General features: G+C 43.5%; 1 protein-coding gene across 1 annotated transcript in view; it reads right to left on the bottom strand.

The window, feature by feature from the left end:
* The window catches only part of phactr4b (phosphatase and actin regulator 4b), a 31,681-nt gene extending 30,966 nt beyond the window's left edge, over positions 1 to 715 (bottom strand). Inside the window, exon 1 of the mRNA XM_080768307.1 lies at positions 432 to 715. Within this exon, the coding sequence (XP_080624433.1) occupies positions 432 to 504 (73 nt within the window). The 5' untranslated portion in view covers positions 505 to 715. The remainder of the gene's footprint in view (positions 1 to 431) is intronic.
* Positions 716 to 15,687: the final 14,972 nt, after the last annotated feature.

Here is a 15,687-nt window from a genome sequence, read left to right as displayed (position 1 = left end):
CCTGGACAGAGAGAGAGAGAGAGACTGAGAGTAAGAGCAGCACATCACTGATGATTACGCAACCTCCCCCTCTCCTCTCCTCTCCTCTCCTCTCCTCTCCTCTCCTCTCCTCTCCTCTCCTCTCCTCTCCTCTCCTCTCCTCTCCTCTCCTCTCCTCTCCTCTCCCCTCCCCTCCCCTCCTCTCCTCTCCCCTCCCCTCCTCGTTGACCTCACTGAAGTAGCTGTGGTTCAGAAACGTAATAACATAACCAAATGAACCACTTGACGGCAGCCGGGCACGGGAAGCACTTACTGGCGCGTAGTCGAGGGCATATTAACGAGCACGTGAGAGAGAGAGAGAGACAAGACAAGAGTCTGTCCAAAAAGCCTGCGTAAAATATACGCAACAGAGTGTATCCCAACCGAGAGAGGAGAGGAGAGGAGACACTCACCACCATTGTTGTTGTGCTGCTGTTGCGGTGGTGGGTCCTGAGCCGGGGTCTCCAGACGAAGGCTCTGTCCCATGATCCAGCCCCACGGAGGGGCCTCTCTCTCTCTCTCTCCCTTCGCTGTCCTCCTACCCAGGAATGTGCACTCTACACTGGGGTCGGGTAGAGGGCCACACCTGCCCCCTGCTCCTCCTAGAGCTCCGATGACGTCCTGCCTGTAGCCTCCGTCCTCCCGGTGAGTCCCCCTCCTCTCTGCTGCCTTTTCACTAATGTTTTCCTTCTTCTTCTTCTTCTTCTCCCGTCTCTCTCTCTACCTCTTCACCGTGTACTCCTCCCCCTCTCTCTCTCTCTCCCTCTCCCTCCCACTTCCAATCTCCTAAAGATATGCCCCCCCTCCCTCCCTCCCCCCGAAGTGGTGGAAAGTAACTAAGTACATTTACTCAAGTGTTGTAGTCAAGTACAATTATGTCCGTTTTTAGATACAGTACTTCTACTCCACTACATCCGAGAGGCAGATAGTGTACTTTTTAGTCCACTAGTTATTTGAAAATGTTTAGATACTTTGCACGTTTACATTTGTATTTAGGAAAACCATGCACTCAAGCCCTAGTTCATATACGTTGTTCTATTGTAAAATACAGATCTACAAGCTGATAGCGTGTCACATCATGTGTGTGAGCTTGTAGAAGAAAAACCACGGCAAATTTGGGAAAGCTTTTAATAACATTTGACTTTAACTTTTTTATGGCTATAACTTTGTAGTACTACTCAAGTAAGATTCTGAATACAAGATTCTTTTTTAAACCTGTAAATTGTAAGAATATATGGTCAGGTTACGAAACCTAATGTCCAAAACCGTTACTCTTCAGGATTCAAATTCAAAAGCATCAAAAGTAGCAGACGAAGATCTGCAACTTTTTATACTTACCAAGAAAACACAAAAAGTTAGAATATGGAGATAAGAGGTTTCTGCCCAACAGCAACAATAGTTATACTGCAGAACTGCAGAAGTAAAACCTCAGAGTAATTCTCCCTCCCCCCTCCAGGAGCAGGACTCCCTTCTCCGCTCCCTTCCAAAATCGTACTTAAGTGCAGTCCTTGAGTAAATGTACTTATATTAGTTACTTTACACCACTTGGGAGCTGCTCAGCGACCCTCCCTCCCACTTTGGCTCCAGGAGCAGGTCAGCACTCACAGAGAGAATGCCTACCATTCCTGGGCAAAAGACTGCTTATGTTTTCAATTTGTTGTGAGCGTGCGTGTGACTGTGCGTGTGCGTGCGTGTGTGTGTGTGTGTGTGTGCGCGCACGCACGCGTGTGTGTGTGTGTGTGTGTGTGTGACTGTGTGCGTGTCTGTGTGTCTACTCTGTGCGTGTGTGTATATGTATGTGTAGTCATGTAAGCATGAAGAGGGAATGAAGAACGGTCCCGGCAAAGGCTGAGTGAGTCATGTGACGTTCGAGGTCACCGCAGGTTAAATGAGGATGTTTAAAAGCGGTGCCAGTGATTTAACAAAGGCTGTCAGGTTTTTACATTTCAATTACACTGGACTGAGGACTGAGCAGACATTCCATACGGTGACTGTATGTGATTATTCATACCTAGAAGTACATAATGGCACACAATACGGATTCATACCGCTAAGCTAGACGGAGATTAGCAATTAAGTTCAATAGGTTGATAAAACATTTAAAAGGGCAACTTTAAGGGATAAAGTTGTCTGCCCACCCCCTATAGAGTGTTCCACACCACAGTGTATCGCCGTGGTGTACAGCTTCAGGTTTTGGCCTATAACTGGCCTATAACTCTTGAACCATTAGGTCGTACAATAAAGCAAATAATAATAACTCATCTACGGGGTAGATTACAGTCTCGTTTGGTATGTCCACTAAACGGAAACCAGACAATCAGTAATGTGATTGAGATGTACGTCAGATTTTCCATATTCCATTCCATTGGCTATGACCTGAATTTCTAAAGTTTGCAGGTCCTAGGTAAGGTAAACTGTGCTCTCTGAGAAGCGTTGCTTGTTTTGTCGTTTTCACACAGCCTCTGGCCTCTGCCAGCGTACACACAGTCACACAGACAGAGTGACATAGTAAAGACAGCCTCGTAGCTCGTGGCTCAGGAGCCAGTTGCACCACCTCACACTAAGGCCTCTTTTAGACGGCGACCATCTCCAGATAAAACGGAAAAGTCCTGTTGCGTTCTCATTTTTTTATTGACCCTTTACACGAGAACGCACACTTTATGAAAACGCTATAATGTCGCTAGGTGGCGGTAACGGGCTGCCAAATAGACCGGTCACCCACGTACAAGAAGAAGAACCAGGTAGCTACCCCTTCACGCAACTCTATCGGGGTTTTGAATGACGCTTCCAGGACACAACGTGGTTGTGGACGTCGCTCGCTGCCTGCTTTCTACTAACGCATCGAGGTGACACACAGGCTGACAGGCAGCACAGAGCATGCAGGCAGAGCGGGCCACGGGATGGTTATATATTTTATAATACATTAGGCTACATAAACTCTACTGCCGCCCATTTTATTTACATCATGCTTTTACATTCACCATCGTTGATGAGCAGCGCTTTGTAGGCGAGGAGGGAGGCTTGTTCAGGAACTCCATTATATCATTATAATGGCTCTGCATCAATGTAATAAACATATGCGCTGTGAGCCAACGTGCGCCATGATGTCATAAGTTTTGCGGATTCACTGTTTTGCCTGTTTACATCAGGGGGGAAGTCAGACAGATATTTTGTGAAGCCACTAAGGAAATCAGGACTTCCTGAAAGTTCATATAATGGCTTGTTGTGGCGCTGTCATTGGGCCCAAAAAAACCCATAGCCCCATAGAAGTCCATGTATTTGGACCATAAAGTCGCGTATGTTCTGAGGGGCGTGGCTACCGTTACAGTTTACAGAGACTGATCTGGCGCGAAGCTCCGCCCCCTCCGCTATTCATGTCAGTGGAAGTTGTTCAGTGGCGTTTTGAAGCACCCAGAAGGACCGTCTACTTCCGCGTTTTTTCGCCGATTCAGCATTTGGGCACCAAATGTTGGTGCCCAAATGCAGAAGTGCAGCTGGAAGAAGCTGGAAGAAGAAGGGGGGAAGTCCCGCCTCGTTGTCTGGGCCAGCCAATGGCCAGCTGGGCCCAAACGGAGCCAGCCAATGGCCAGCTGGGCCAAAACGGATCTAGAAAGATGGCGACTTACAGTTCAAGGACTTACAGGCTTCATTTTCCGTCCATATCAGACCCGGAGAATGGGTCTGATATTTACAGTCTATGGTTTACATGGATAAGGGAGAAAGCGGCGTTCTCAAAGATTTCCACTCTGGAAGGTGTTTTCACTTTGTTGCATTTTCACCTCCTGAAAACACCGTTCTCGTCTAAAGGGACACCAGCAAACGATACTTTATTTTGCCGTTGAACGGTCTATGAACACGGTTCTCGTGTAAAGACCACCTAAGTTCAAACTTAGCCTAGTTATAGCTCAAATGGCTTGACTTAAAGGCCATTTCAGCTAGGCTTAGTGTGAAGTGGTGCAACATCATAGCTCCAGTTCAGTACAAGTGGCTGTAAGTGGGCAGAGTGGGCGGGAGTCGCGGAACAATGTGATATAAAAGGTAACGAGAGGGTACGGACCTCCTGAGTCCACATCCATCCTCGCCGCCTAACGATGTAACACTTAGCGAGGTAAAGGTCAGGTGGATCTTGGGCGGAGGCGTGCCTCTCTCAGCCCACGACAAGTGAATTATGGCGAGAGCGAACACATGCATTCTAGCAGAAGAATTACAGCCGCCATTACCAGAGTGAGAGAGAGGTCAATGAACTCGTTAATAAAAGGAGGAATGGAGGAGCTCTCTATTAGAGCACAGCGCCTCCTCTCCTACCCTCGCCTCGTCTAGTCGGAGGAGTGCTAATGGCCGACCTCGCCACCGGCTCATGGCGCGCCGTGCATTTGTCACGCCGCCACCAATTTTCTCTAAGAGCATCTCCAAGTCTCCAAGTCTGCACGGGTTCTCAAACCCCCAAAATGTATTTGGCTGCAGAACCCCCAACTCCAAAATAATATACTGTATATATATTTTTTTAGTTTATACCTCCAGAAGCAAAATATACCTCCATTTAAAAAAAAATTTTTAAAGGATCGTGACGGTATACGGTATTAACAAATTTAGCTAGATGTCATTATAGGTGAAAAGGGAAAAAAGGGGGGGTAAAGGAACATAGACAATCTACAAGCTTACAACACGTTGTGATGTGACACATTGTGAGCTTGTAGATCTTCTGTTTATAATTACAAATAATCAATATGTGCAGCCCTACTTTTGCCAAGGAGCTTTTTGGGCCCCGTCCGAACACACTATTAATAAAGTATTCAATCAATCAAACCAAACTCTTGACTTAGAGTATTGAGGTTCAAGGTGTCTTCAGACAAATACCTCCTGATGTAGTGGAGTAGAAGTAAAAAGTATTGGATATTGTAAATACTCAAGTAAAGTAAGTTACAAATACCGTAACATTTTACTTAAGTACAGCACTAAAGTAAATGTAGTTAGATACTTTCCACCACGTATAAGCATTCACCGCTGTTTCTAAACATGGAGGGCTGGAGGAGTGTTTCTAAACATGGAGGGCTGGAGGAGTGTTTCTAAACATGGAGGGCTGGAGGAGTGTGAGACAAGCAAGCGTTCCGTTTCTCTTCCCTGTTGCCCCACATACAGGCTCCACAACCGGGCCGGCTTCCAAACAGAGAGCTGGGCCAATCCGCATGAGCCCAGAACCTTACCGGCCTGACCTGGATAGCAGACTGGGCCAGGGCAGCTTCAGCAAGGCAGGCAGGATGAGAGAGAGAGAGAGACACACACACACACACAGTCACACACACACAGTCACACACGCACACACACACACACACACACACACACACACACACACACACACACACGGTCCTATTCTATAGAGAGGAATGAGAACCCTATGGAGGTATACTACAAAGAGAAACGTCACTACTGAGAGTGTGCATGAGAGCATCAGGGCGTGTCATTTCCAAATTAATTAACCACTCAACCCCTACGCACTTGGTTGACAGGCGTCCCCCAGGGGCCTATACTCGGTCCCCTCCATTTTGTGCTTCTACACCAGTGATCCCCTCCACGTTTCTGGATCAGGAACCCATTGAGAATCCAGAAAAGCATTTGTGGCCTATACGCGTCATTCAAAATCCTGATAGGGTTGCATATGAACAAAGACCCGCCCCCTGCCTGTCTGTACTGTGTGTGCACACGCTGTCCAGGGCGCTGCTGCCGTGTCAAAACTCTGGGACTGTCAAAGTTTGGAGCACCCCGAGTTGTAGATATTTCTCTGCCTCAGTGTGGCCCACTGCAGGTCGCAAATGGCTGGTCCAGAAGACCCGATTGCTGTGTAGTGGCGAATAAAACTCGGCGGAGAGTCGAGACAGTCCCATAAACACCTACTGGGTCATTGCACTTAACAAACCACAACCACCATCACCATGCAAGGACTCACCACGATTTTCCATTACAGAGTCTGACACACAACGACCAACGGTTCCTGAAAAAGAAGGAGAAAAACAAGCAACATGATTAGCCATAAAGGTTTGATGTGAGACACATGCTAAACCCCAGCGAGGCAAACCAAAGTGTGTTGACACACCATCGCATTCGCGCTCAATTCACCAGTAATCTACGACGTTGGTCTCGTCTTTGGTGAAGAAGACGTTTTCACATCACTCAGCTCTCCAGATACAGCATGTGGCTTGCATTCCGAATTGAAATCTATAGGGGCAGTGTCCACCGATATGTTTTATTTTTTTCCTGGGTGCAGTGTAGGTTTTACAATGACACTTTTTTTGGAAACCCATGGATTAACCCATTCTGAACGGGAACCCCTTTTGGTGTTTTAACTAAGCATTATGTTATACTTTTGCTATTTTTGAAAAATCTTGACAATGTGGCACAAATCTTTGAATATATATTCTTTCAGAAGACTTTTTTTTTATTTCGACGTCAGAACTAAATGGGTTAAAGCAAAATAAAATCTCACGAATGTTTGTATATCCAAGTCCTAATGTGCAATTTGTATGAAAGGGAGCGCCCCACACCAGCGCTGCTCCCTGAACAATTAGCAATATGTAACTAAAATTATTAGGTTTTAATAATAATTGTTCCTGCTGTTCTACATACTGTCAACCAGGTGAAGAAATCACAGATTGAGGCTTTTAACCTTTGCTTCTGTAATATGGAATATCTGAGACTATTAAGATTTCACGGAAGATGTTTCTGAACATGTTGCTAGTTTGACCACTTCGAATGCTCTAATCTTAACGGAAAAATCTTAACAGATCTGCTATTTTCATTGCGGAACACGCTTCCTAGAAGACATGGAATCAAAATGACTGGAATCAGTCGTGGCAACTCGAGTACTTTAATCCATGGAAACCCCAGCAGCGTACCATGGCGCCGAGCGTTTATTTTTGCGCTAGTGCGTGTAATATACGTACAGTACGTGTGGCGTTTATATCTGATTGAAGCTGCTTGAGGGCGGTTTGTTTTTTAGGTGAGCGCTTTCAGCTAGGAAAATATGCCTCAGTGAACACGGTCCCTTAAAGCTGCAATCTGAGTATAATAGAATATAATAATCTGTAGTAGGTGGAGCTGGTGTCTCATAAACAATTCCCTTACAGACGTCTAACTTTGAAGTGTGTAGAAATGGAACCTTACATCTAATACTGAGAGTGTACAGATTTGTACACTCTCAGAGAGTTACATTAGCTCTCAGGTATTACGGAGCTCGGGTGGCGCAGTGGTAAAGTGCCTGCTCACCACCATGGAGGGTGTTTGTTCGAATCCACCGTGGTGCATCCGGCTTTGTCATGTTTAGTACTATTCGGACACAATTGGTTCGGGGGAGATATTTGTCACTGTGCGTACTCCTATACGGGCTGGGGGGCGGCACCTGTCAGCAGGGAGTGTTGGGCTGGAGGAGTCGGAATCTACGACCTCCCGGTGAGGGCTCCTCACTGGCAGGTGAGTCAGTAGGATACGACAGCAGTGACAACACAGAAGTGTGAGTGGGGGAGAAACGAATTGGGAGAAAAGGGGGTAAAATACGTACGCTGCAGAAAGTCATCGGGCTCAGATGGCCGTGGTCCTCAGCAGCAGTAGGACTGGTGGTTCTTCAGGTCTGCTCCCATCTCTAACCCCTCTGACAAAAACAAACAAACAAGCAAAAACAAAGCAGAATGAGACCACAGTTATACCCATTCCATTACAGTTCCTCTGATTCTATTCGTCAGGATCTGCCAACACGGTTAACTACAAATCTAAAGAAAATGTGATGATTACTCTTACCTACTATTGCATCTGTACAGGCTGTGTACAGATACAATAGTGACACTGGGGTTTGATTGTTTGCCCCTTATTATTACACCACATTATTATTCAGCACATATATCAGCTATAGGCTACAGTATGTTTCACTATATAGTATATCAGGCACATTCTAAGCGACAGACTTTGAATTTGGTAAATCCTATTTTAATCAAAACAATAAATAATAAAAAGGTCCGATTTAGTTTCTAAATTTGTCCGATCACCGAGTCATGTGGAGTGAAAAAATCGGGACCATTTGTATCGGTGGCTAGGCCTGTCACAATTATTACATAATCGCCTAAACGCAATTATTTGAGATAATTGCAATCATTTTTGCATAATCGTCATACTCGTTTACACATTTTTCATACATTGTGAAACATATACATTTGCCATTTCTGAATTTATTTATTTTTGTATAAAATTCTTTGTACATTTAAGTTGTTTGTCATATCTGCTCTGTGGAATTTTAAAAGGCAAACAGAAATGAAATTGTTTATTCATTATGTATCAGCCCTATTAGATATACTGTATACTGTAGCCCTATATCGGTGGCCGACAAATCAGAGGCAGGGAACAGTAATCAAATATAAATGTGGAAGCAATGGACTGTAGGCTCTGTAGCGCTATCCACTATAAACAACCTTATCAAACATTTAGAACAAGTGTGTGGGAACGGTAGGAGTCAAGCACCGCGGCCTCAGGGGCCCTCCGTCTTGCTCCATTTAGGCGTGAGGAGGTCTTTCAAAGTTAAGGTGTTTCTCAGGTTTTGGGTCATGGCCCAAAAACGTAGGATATATTTGTGAGACGGGGTCATTCACCGGAGAGAACATTGTGTTATGTTGTATAATTTTATCCCATACTGGATGCTACAGGGAGGAATAAGTTATTATATTTGTCATCAAATTATTGGCTTAGGAACGTGACAAAAACAAAAATCTCTGTGAATTCTAGGCTTCATGTGTAATTGATAGAAAATAAGTCATTTTTGAGTGGTGCAACCACTCCAAGGAACAGCAATGTCCGTGTTCACCTATTTGTCCGCCTATGTATGTGGCCATGAGCACCAGAATGACTATTAGTACCAGTAGGGGCGCTGTTGTGCCAGAAGCAGAGAGAGAGATAGCGCTGCACGTGCTGCACTGTTGCCTGCTAATGAGCGAGAGAGAGAGAGAGAGAGAGAGCGAGGGACGGTGTGATTTTTGTCCTTTAACTGGCATTTCCATAGGGATTGACTTGAGTGATTGTACCGTATATGAACCGTTGTTGTGCTCAAACAATCGTGTCATGTGTGTTAGTTCCACAAATAGCCTAGCTGGAGAAATAACTGGACTCATTCTCATGAGTATTGTTGTGCTAATGATTCAAATTCAAGTCGTAAATAACCAGGTTGTCAGACACAGCCAGGAGGGGACAAAACATGGCACTGATGAGCGGTGCTCCTCTCCAAAACTAGTATTTTCTGCTAAGAATTACTGGGCTGGCACCTCATCTCTTTCTCTCTCTCTCTGTCATTAGCAGGCAACAGAGCATGCACTATCCCTCTCTGTTTCTGGCGCCCCCTACTGGTACTAATAAGTCATATACTCGTGCTCATGACCAATGCCACATAGGCGGACACAGACATTGCTGGTTGTAGGAGTGGTTGCACCACTCAAAAACACTTTTCTGTGGACACGGCCCCTTACAGTGTAGCAGTATGGTTTGCCTTTACACATAATATAAAATACTGCTCCCCACAAGGCTCTCAACAACAACCTGACTGACCTCCTCGAACGGAACGCCACGCCCCCTCCTGCTGCCTCAGCTCTAGTGATGCCAACGTCATGGACGTCCCCAATAATAATAATAATAATAATATAAAAATATATTTTTCTATGTCAGTGGTTCTTTGATTTTTCAAAAATAGCAGCTTGTAGATCTGCTATTTTTCAATAGCTAAAGCTAACACCAAAAGGGGTTCCCGCCCAAAATGGGTTTTAAGGACATTGCGGTAACAAAAAGCACTCCTCTTCCCCAACGCTCCTGGGGAAAATAACGTAGCTATAGCAGTGCAGAGTCATGTAGAGGGGTCATCATCATCATCATAGACAGAAGGACAAATATTAAACCTCAAGAACACGTTTAAAATGTATTTATAGTGTAGCCAAGTCAACAGATTTTCTGTAACAGAGGGTTTTTCGCCTTTTCCCCCTTTTCCCCCCCACAGGGCTTAAGGAAGGACAGGCGGTAAAGGTGTATTCCAACTCTGCCAAGAGAGAGAGAGAGAGAGAGAGAGAGAGAGAGAGAGAGAGAGAATGTTTTTGTAACGTTCAGTAGTTTGCTGCAGCATAGTATGCCAAACTTTTGTTTTGTTGTCTTGCATGTGTGCAGTAAGGGTGGGAGGTGAATGCAGTGAGGTTGCAGGAAGTGGAAACATTGAGGGAGGTGTTACAATGAGACCCCCCCCCCCCAGAGGACACAGGAAGATAATGAAAAACGTGAAAGATTAAACAGATCAGATCTAAATATGAATCAGTCTATCTGCATTAACCCATTGATGCCTGAGACCGAATCTGGGAACGCCTTCTAGGGCCTGACCTACTTCAAATTCTGATGATTTTTTTTAAATAGTTATGTTGCTACATGTATAGCAATAGCTGATGAGACACAGATAGCGCGCCGGCATCAAGGGTAGAACAACGTATACGATGCACCAGGCATCAATGGGTTAAGTAGGTCTCCAGAGTCCAATGGCTGTCAGGATGGGAAAATTAATTTATATGAGAGAGAGAGAGAGAGAGAGAGAGAGAGAGAGAGAGAGAGAGAGAGAGAGAGAGAGAGAGAGAGAATGACCAATTAACCAGAATATTACTATTACTTGGTCAGCCTCTGCCAGGCTAATTATATTCCAGCAGCTAAAACCAACACAGTAACCCACTATACAACATTATTGTTTGTCAGTGAATTATTTAGTGTGTATGGGACTGCAGATCTGTACTGTTCTTTTGCTTACCAAACCAGACAGGTGCATACATACAGTACATGGATATACCTGGGTCTAAACAGAAAGTAATCGTTATCAATAGGGCTGCAACGATTCATCGTAATCGAATAGATTATTCAAGTAGTTGTCAACTAATTTAGTAATCGATTAATCGAATCGGCAAATATTGAGTATATCTATCTACTGTATCTAGTACAGTATATATTTCAGTTTGTCAATAAGAATACATTGAAAAACCAAAGATAAATCATCAATTATAATCAACAAAATCAATTATTCAATTACAAGAATCCAATACATTTCCTGTCAACTGATGAAGCGTTTCACCCCTACAGACTATAGTCAATACTATACCACACTCTGGAATGATTTATGGGAACGAAGGCCATCAATCCAGATGTTTGTTTATACAGCTACACACGTTGGCTGCATGCATCATCTATTTACAAGGTTATCAAGTCCAAACTGTGATTTTATGCACCGTTGATAAGCTACTCGCGCTTCATCAATATAACATGACTGAATAGCAAGAATGTATAAGCTGAAGCCATCGAATGGAGTAGAATATAATATAGTGGAAACCTCATTATGTCCAAAACCTTTACTTTTCAAGATACGATTCAAAATCAAAAATAGCAAAAAGTAGCAGATAGTCGAGATGGACAAAGCTCAAAACGTGTCGCTTCGGGCCACATTCCGAGCTTGCAGATCTGCTACTTTTGATGCTTTTGCGTGACGCTGTACGGCTGTATGATCAAGTTACAAGTATGGCGTTAATTTACGAAAAAACACAAAGTTAAAACATGGCGATACGAGGTTTCTGCCCGAAAGCAGCGAAAGCAGCAACCAGTGACGTCTGTACGCACGCAACAACCAACAGACCATTCTAAAAGGTTCCAGGTAGGCTGAAACTTCCGGTTTCTGTGAATAACTTCTGGTTTTCAGAGAGATAAGACAATAGAGCTACATAGTACTGTACTGTATTTATGGTGTGTCACCAAAGGAATCAGCCATATGGATATGGTGTTTGTCTTCATGTCACCCATATGTATTTTAATATAGAAATTGATATTGGAGGATAAGCTCCTATAGAGGTGCATCTCAGTTTCGAGGGGGTCCTCGTTTGTATGAGGCGTTGTGAGCTTGTAGATCTGCTATTTTTGGCTATAATGTTCCCCTCAGAATAGGGATTCTACTATTCTATGGTTCATATAGTTAATGTAAAAAAAATAACCAGGGGGTAAGAAAACCTGGGGTCCTGGAACACCTGTTGAAGACCCATGCATTAAGGCAAACTTTGGAGCAGGCCTAATGTTATGAGCTTGAATATCATCTCGGCTTTCAGTTTTATTTGTGTGCGGTTGGTAGGTTGTAGGTCTGGCTAACGGCAGCATTAGCAACGGAAGCCTCTATCAGTCCTGAGCTATTGAAAGGAGAGTCCTGCCAATGAGGGGGCAGAAAACAGCCCGGTCATGTGGTTCATGTAACTCGTTTGTCACTCTAAAGCCCATAGAATCCAATGCATTCCGTAAACCTCCGGTTCAGGCCTTTGTCACTATTCGCCAATAGAAGTATATGTAGAAGAGCCGCCATTGGACTGGCCCCATGAAGTGAACGGACTGGAGTTGTCATAACTCTCTCATCTATACGACTCTGTGTCAGTCAGGTGATGCTCTGCTCTGAGAGGGCCTATTGACAACAACTATTAATACACACACGCATCAGGATCAATTTCTTGCTCTGATGTTTAACGGTCGAGCCAGGACAACACCACCGCTACACATTTGTCAGTGTTGCCACGTCTGCTTATCATAAGCGACTTTGGGCTTGTTTTTCTGTAAAGTTGCTTGTAAATATTGGTCAGTTTTGTTGGGCTTGTTTCTAGAGTGTAGTTGCTTATTTGTTCTTCCTGCCTAATGTTGTTTAAACCAGTGGTCTAACATATTCATGTACTCGGAATAGGTTTTGTGCCAGGGAACCCCGTACCAGATTTGTGTTGTTAAAATGTTTCAAAAATCTTGCAAATATTTCACATTTTATTTCAAGATTATTTTGAAAATAGCCAATGCACAACTAAGCTCACAATGCGTTGCATCGCGACACGTTGTGTGCTCGTCTATGATCATCTATTTTCCAATAATCCATTTTAAAGCGCTTGTGTCGCCTGTAGTCGCTTCTTTTGGTCTTCTTTTCATAGATTGCTTATTTCTCTCACTAAATCTGGCAATACTGATGATGGTGTGTATTCCCCACTTCCCCCTGCCTGTCTTGCATCACTCCATGCAGTCTATTAGGCAGTCCATTGACAATGACAGTGTAAAAGTGGATTTCTGCTGTGGTCAGGCATACAACAAGTTGTCTAATGCAGTGAGTCAATAGACAGAGGAAACATCACAAAAGAAGCACGGCGTCAACAATGGACGATAGTATACAGCAGTATACACCCTGCACTATGCAGAAACTAAATACACAGGCAAGCCCCAGTGGCGATGGCAGAGAGGGGGACTTTGGCTAAGACAGTATCCGTACTGGATGACGCCAGCCACCCACAGCACGTTACTCACAGAAGAGCACATTATCAGTGATAGGTTTCTAACTCAGAAGTGTAGCACAGACGGACTATAAGAACTCCAAAGGTCATTAATAGACTATACTGTACAATGAAGCGCTGGGGAGAGGGTGGGAGGGGGTTTGTCAGCTAATATATTTAGATTGTAGTTATAGACATAGTTGTATTTTGTAACTGTGTTGTTCTTGTTTTTTGCTTAGGAGTTTTAACTTTAAGTTAGTAGTTTTTCAATGCATTCCATTGCTATTGACTGTAACGCATTGTAAATGTTACGCAATGTTTCTTTAACGGACAAATCTGTATGAATGTACAGTATGGCAAGTTGGCAACTGCGGCTGTTGAACAGAACACATTTCCTTCTGTATTAATAAAGTATATATCTATCTATCTATCAATGCCGTATCCCGCACTGTGCATAGCAAATACACACATCACAGTGTCTATGCCTCATCATATCCTTTGTTTAACCAGGTGAAATTACTCATTGAGAGATTAAAATATCATAAAATAAAATAAATATTCATTATTATTCAAATCTATATTCCAAGAGTCACCTGGCCAAGAAGAGGCAACACTATTACAACAATAAACAAACATCATATACATGTACTGTACTGTATATTACACACAAGACACAACTGAACACAATATCCAGTTTAAGTGCAAAACAACAATTTCAAGTGTAGCCGCAGACACAAAAATGTAGAAGCAAGCAACCATAACTGCCAATACAGTGATCAGCTCAGATAGGTTCAGAACATCAGATCCTTCTGCAATTCATTCCAAGAAGAACACGCAGCATATTTAGAAGCAGTGTTTGGAGAACGCAAAGCCATACCGAACTCACAACACATGCCTAGCTATATATTGTATGCACGGCTATTACTGGCTATGCATGGCTAATACACACAATCACAGTGTCGTTACAACATCAGCAGGATACACTGATATCATGTTATGTTGCTGGCGATAACCAGTTTTTCCTTCCAGATACGATTAACTTGTATATCAGTCGATTCGAAAAATCGTGTAAATTAAAAAATAATCTAGGTACAGTGGTTCTAAAAGTGGGGTCCTGGACCTGGTCCATTTGGTTCCATTTATACACGGTCAGAATTATGATGGTCCTTGAAATTAAATAGTTTGAGAACCTAAGGATCTAAGAATTTAGAAAATTCCATTAATTGTTAAAGTGAAGCTACTAGTTAGTAAAAAATAATAATGTAGTACAGTAAGAGTATGAAACGGTAGTTTGCAACATATACTGAAGCATTCAAAACATGGCTGTAAATGACATATTGTCACGTGAAAGATTACGTGGTATCGGATCGGCATAGACTTGGCATACTCTCCAATACGGCAGCTTTTCCGGAACTGGTAACAACTGAGAACAACTGGATCACAGTGAGGAGGAGGATCGTTCCTCACATGCATATTGACCTGTCGTGCCAGTGCCACCCTGCCTCGTTGTTCCTCTTTCTACACAGTCAGGCATTATAATTACTGCCAGGGTCAAGGGTCAACTTCCCAGTCAAAAAGCAGAAGTTGGCCATAGATGACACATCATCATGGTCTCAACATACATGTCCCTAAAAAAACTAAACTCTACTATTAAATGTCTCATTTTGCCTGAGACCAAGAACTCTCCCACGCAGTTATAAATGCATCCTGCGTGTTACTGTGACTCTGAGCATGTCCAAATGCGACCGAATGGACCCTTGTTGGGTCCCATTTGGTTGCATTTTGTACAACCTCAGTCTACAAATCATCATCACTGCAGGGTGGAAACCTTGTATGTCCAAAACGGTTACCTTTCAGGAAATGGAAAAAAATAACTTGTGATGATTGAATCCAGTAGTAGTTATTATTTAGTTGCAAGCTCTTGTTAATACTTTTCATTGTGTTAAACTTCAATATTTAGAAACCCCACGGACACACTTAACTACTTCCACTTCGATCCACAGATCGGCTATTTCTGCTACAGTACTGTACTTCTGTGTGACACTGCAGTATGATGAAGTAGGGTGTTAATATATTAGGGAATAAAATGAAATATGGAGATACAAGGTTTCTACCCGACAGCAAAGAAACGCTGAGGATGTTACCGGGGAAAAAGTGGAAAACGGACCCGTGTTTTGAAGTGCAGCGCGTCCTTAAAGGACGCATTTGATTTCATAAAGCACATCACCCCAAGTATTTCTGTAGCACGCAGACCAGAGACGACAGAGTTTAGCATGGAAGCCAACGACCGCTGAGAGGTTGCAGATGTGTGTGTGGTTGGAGATGAAGTTTCTTACACTCCCGC

This window comes from Protomyctophum bolini (assembly GCF_963924005.1).
Source record: "Protomyctophum bolini genome assembly, chromosome: 7".
Classification (NCBI taxonomy): Eukaryota; Metazoa; Chordata; class Actinopteri; order Myctophiformes; family Myctophidae; genus Protomyctophum; species Protomyctophum bolini.
Note: the sequence above shows the minus strand (reverse complement) of the source record. Positions and strands in the feature narration are given on the sequence as shown.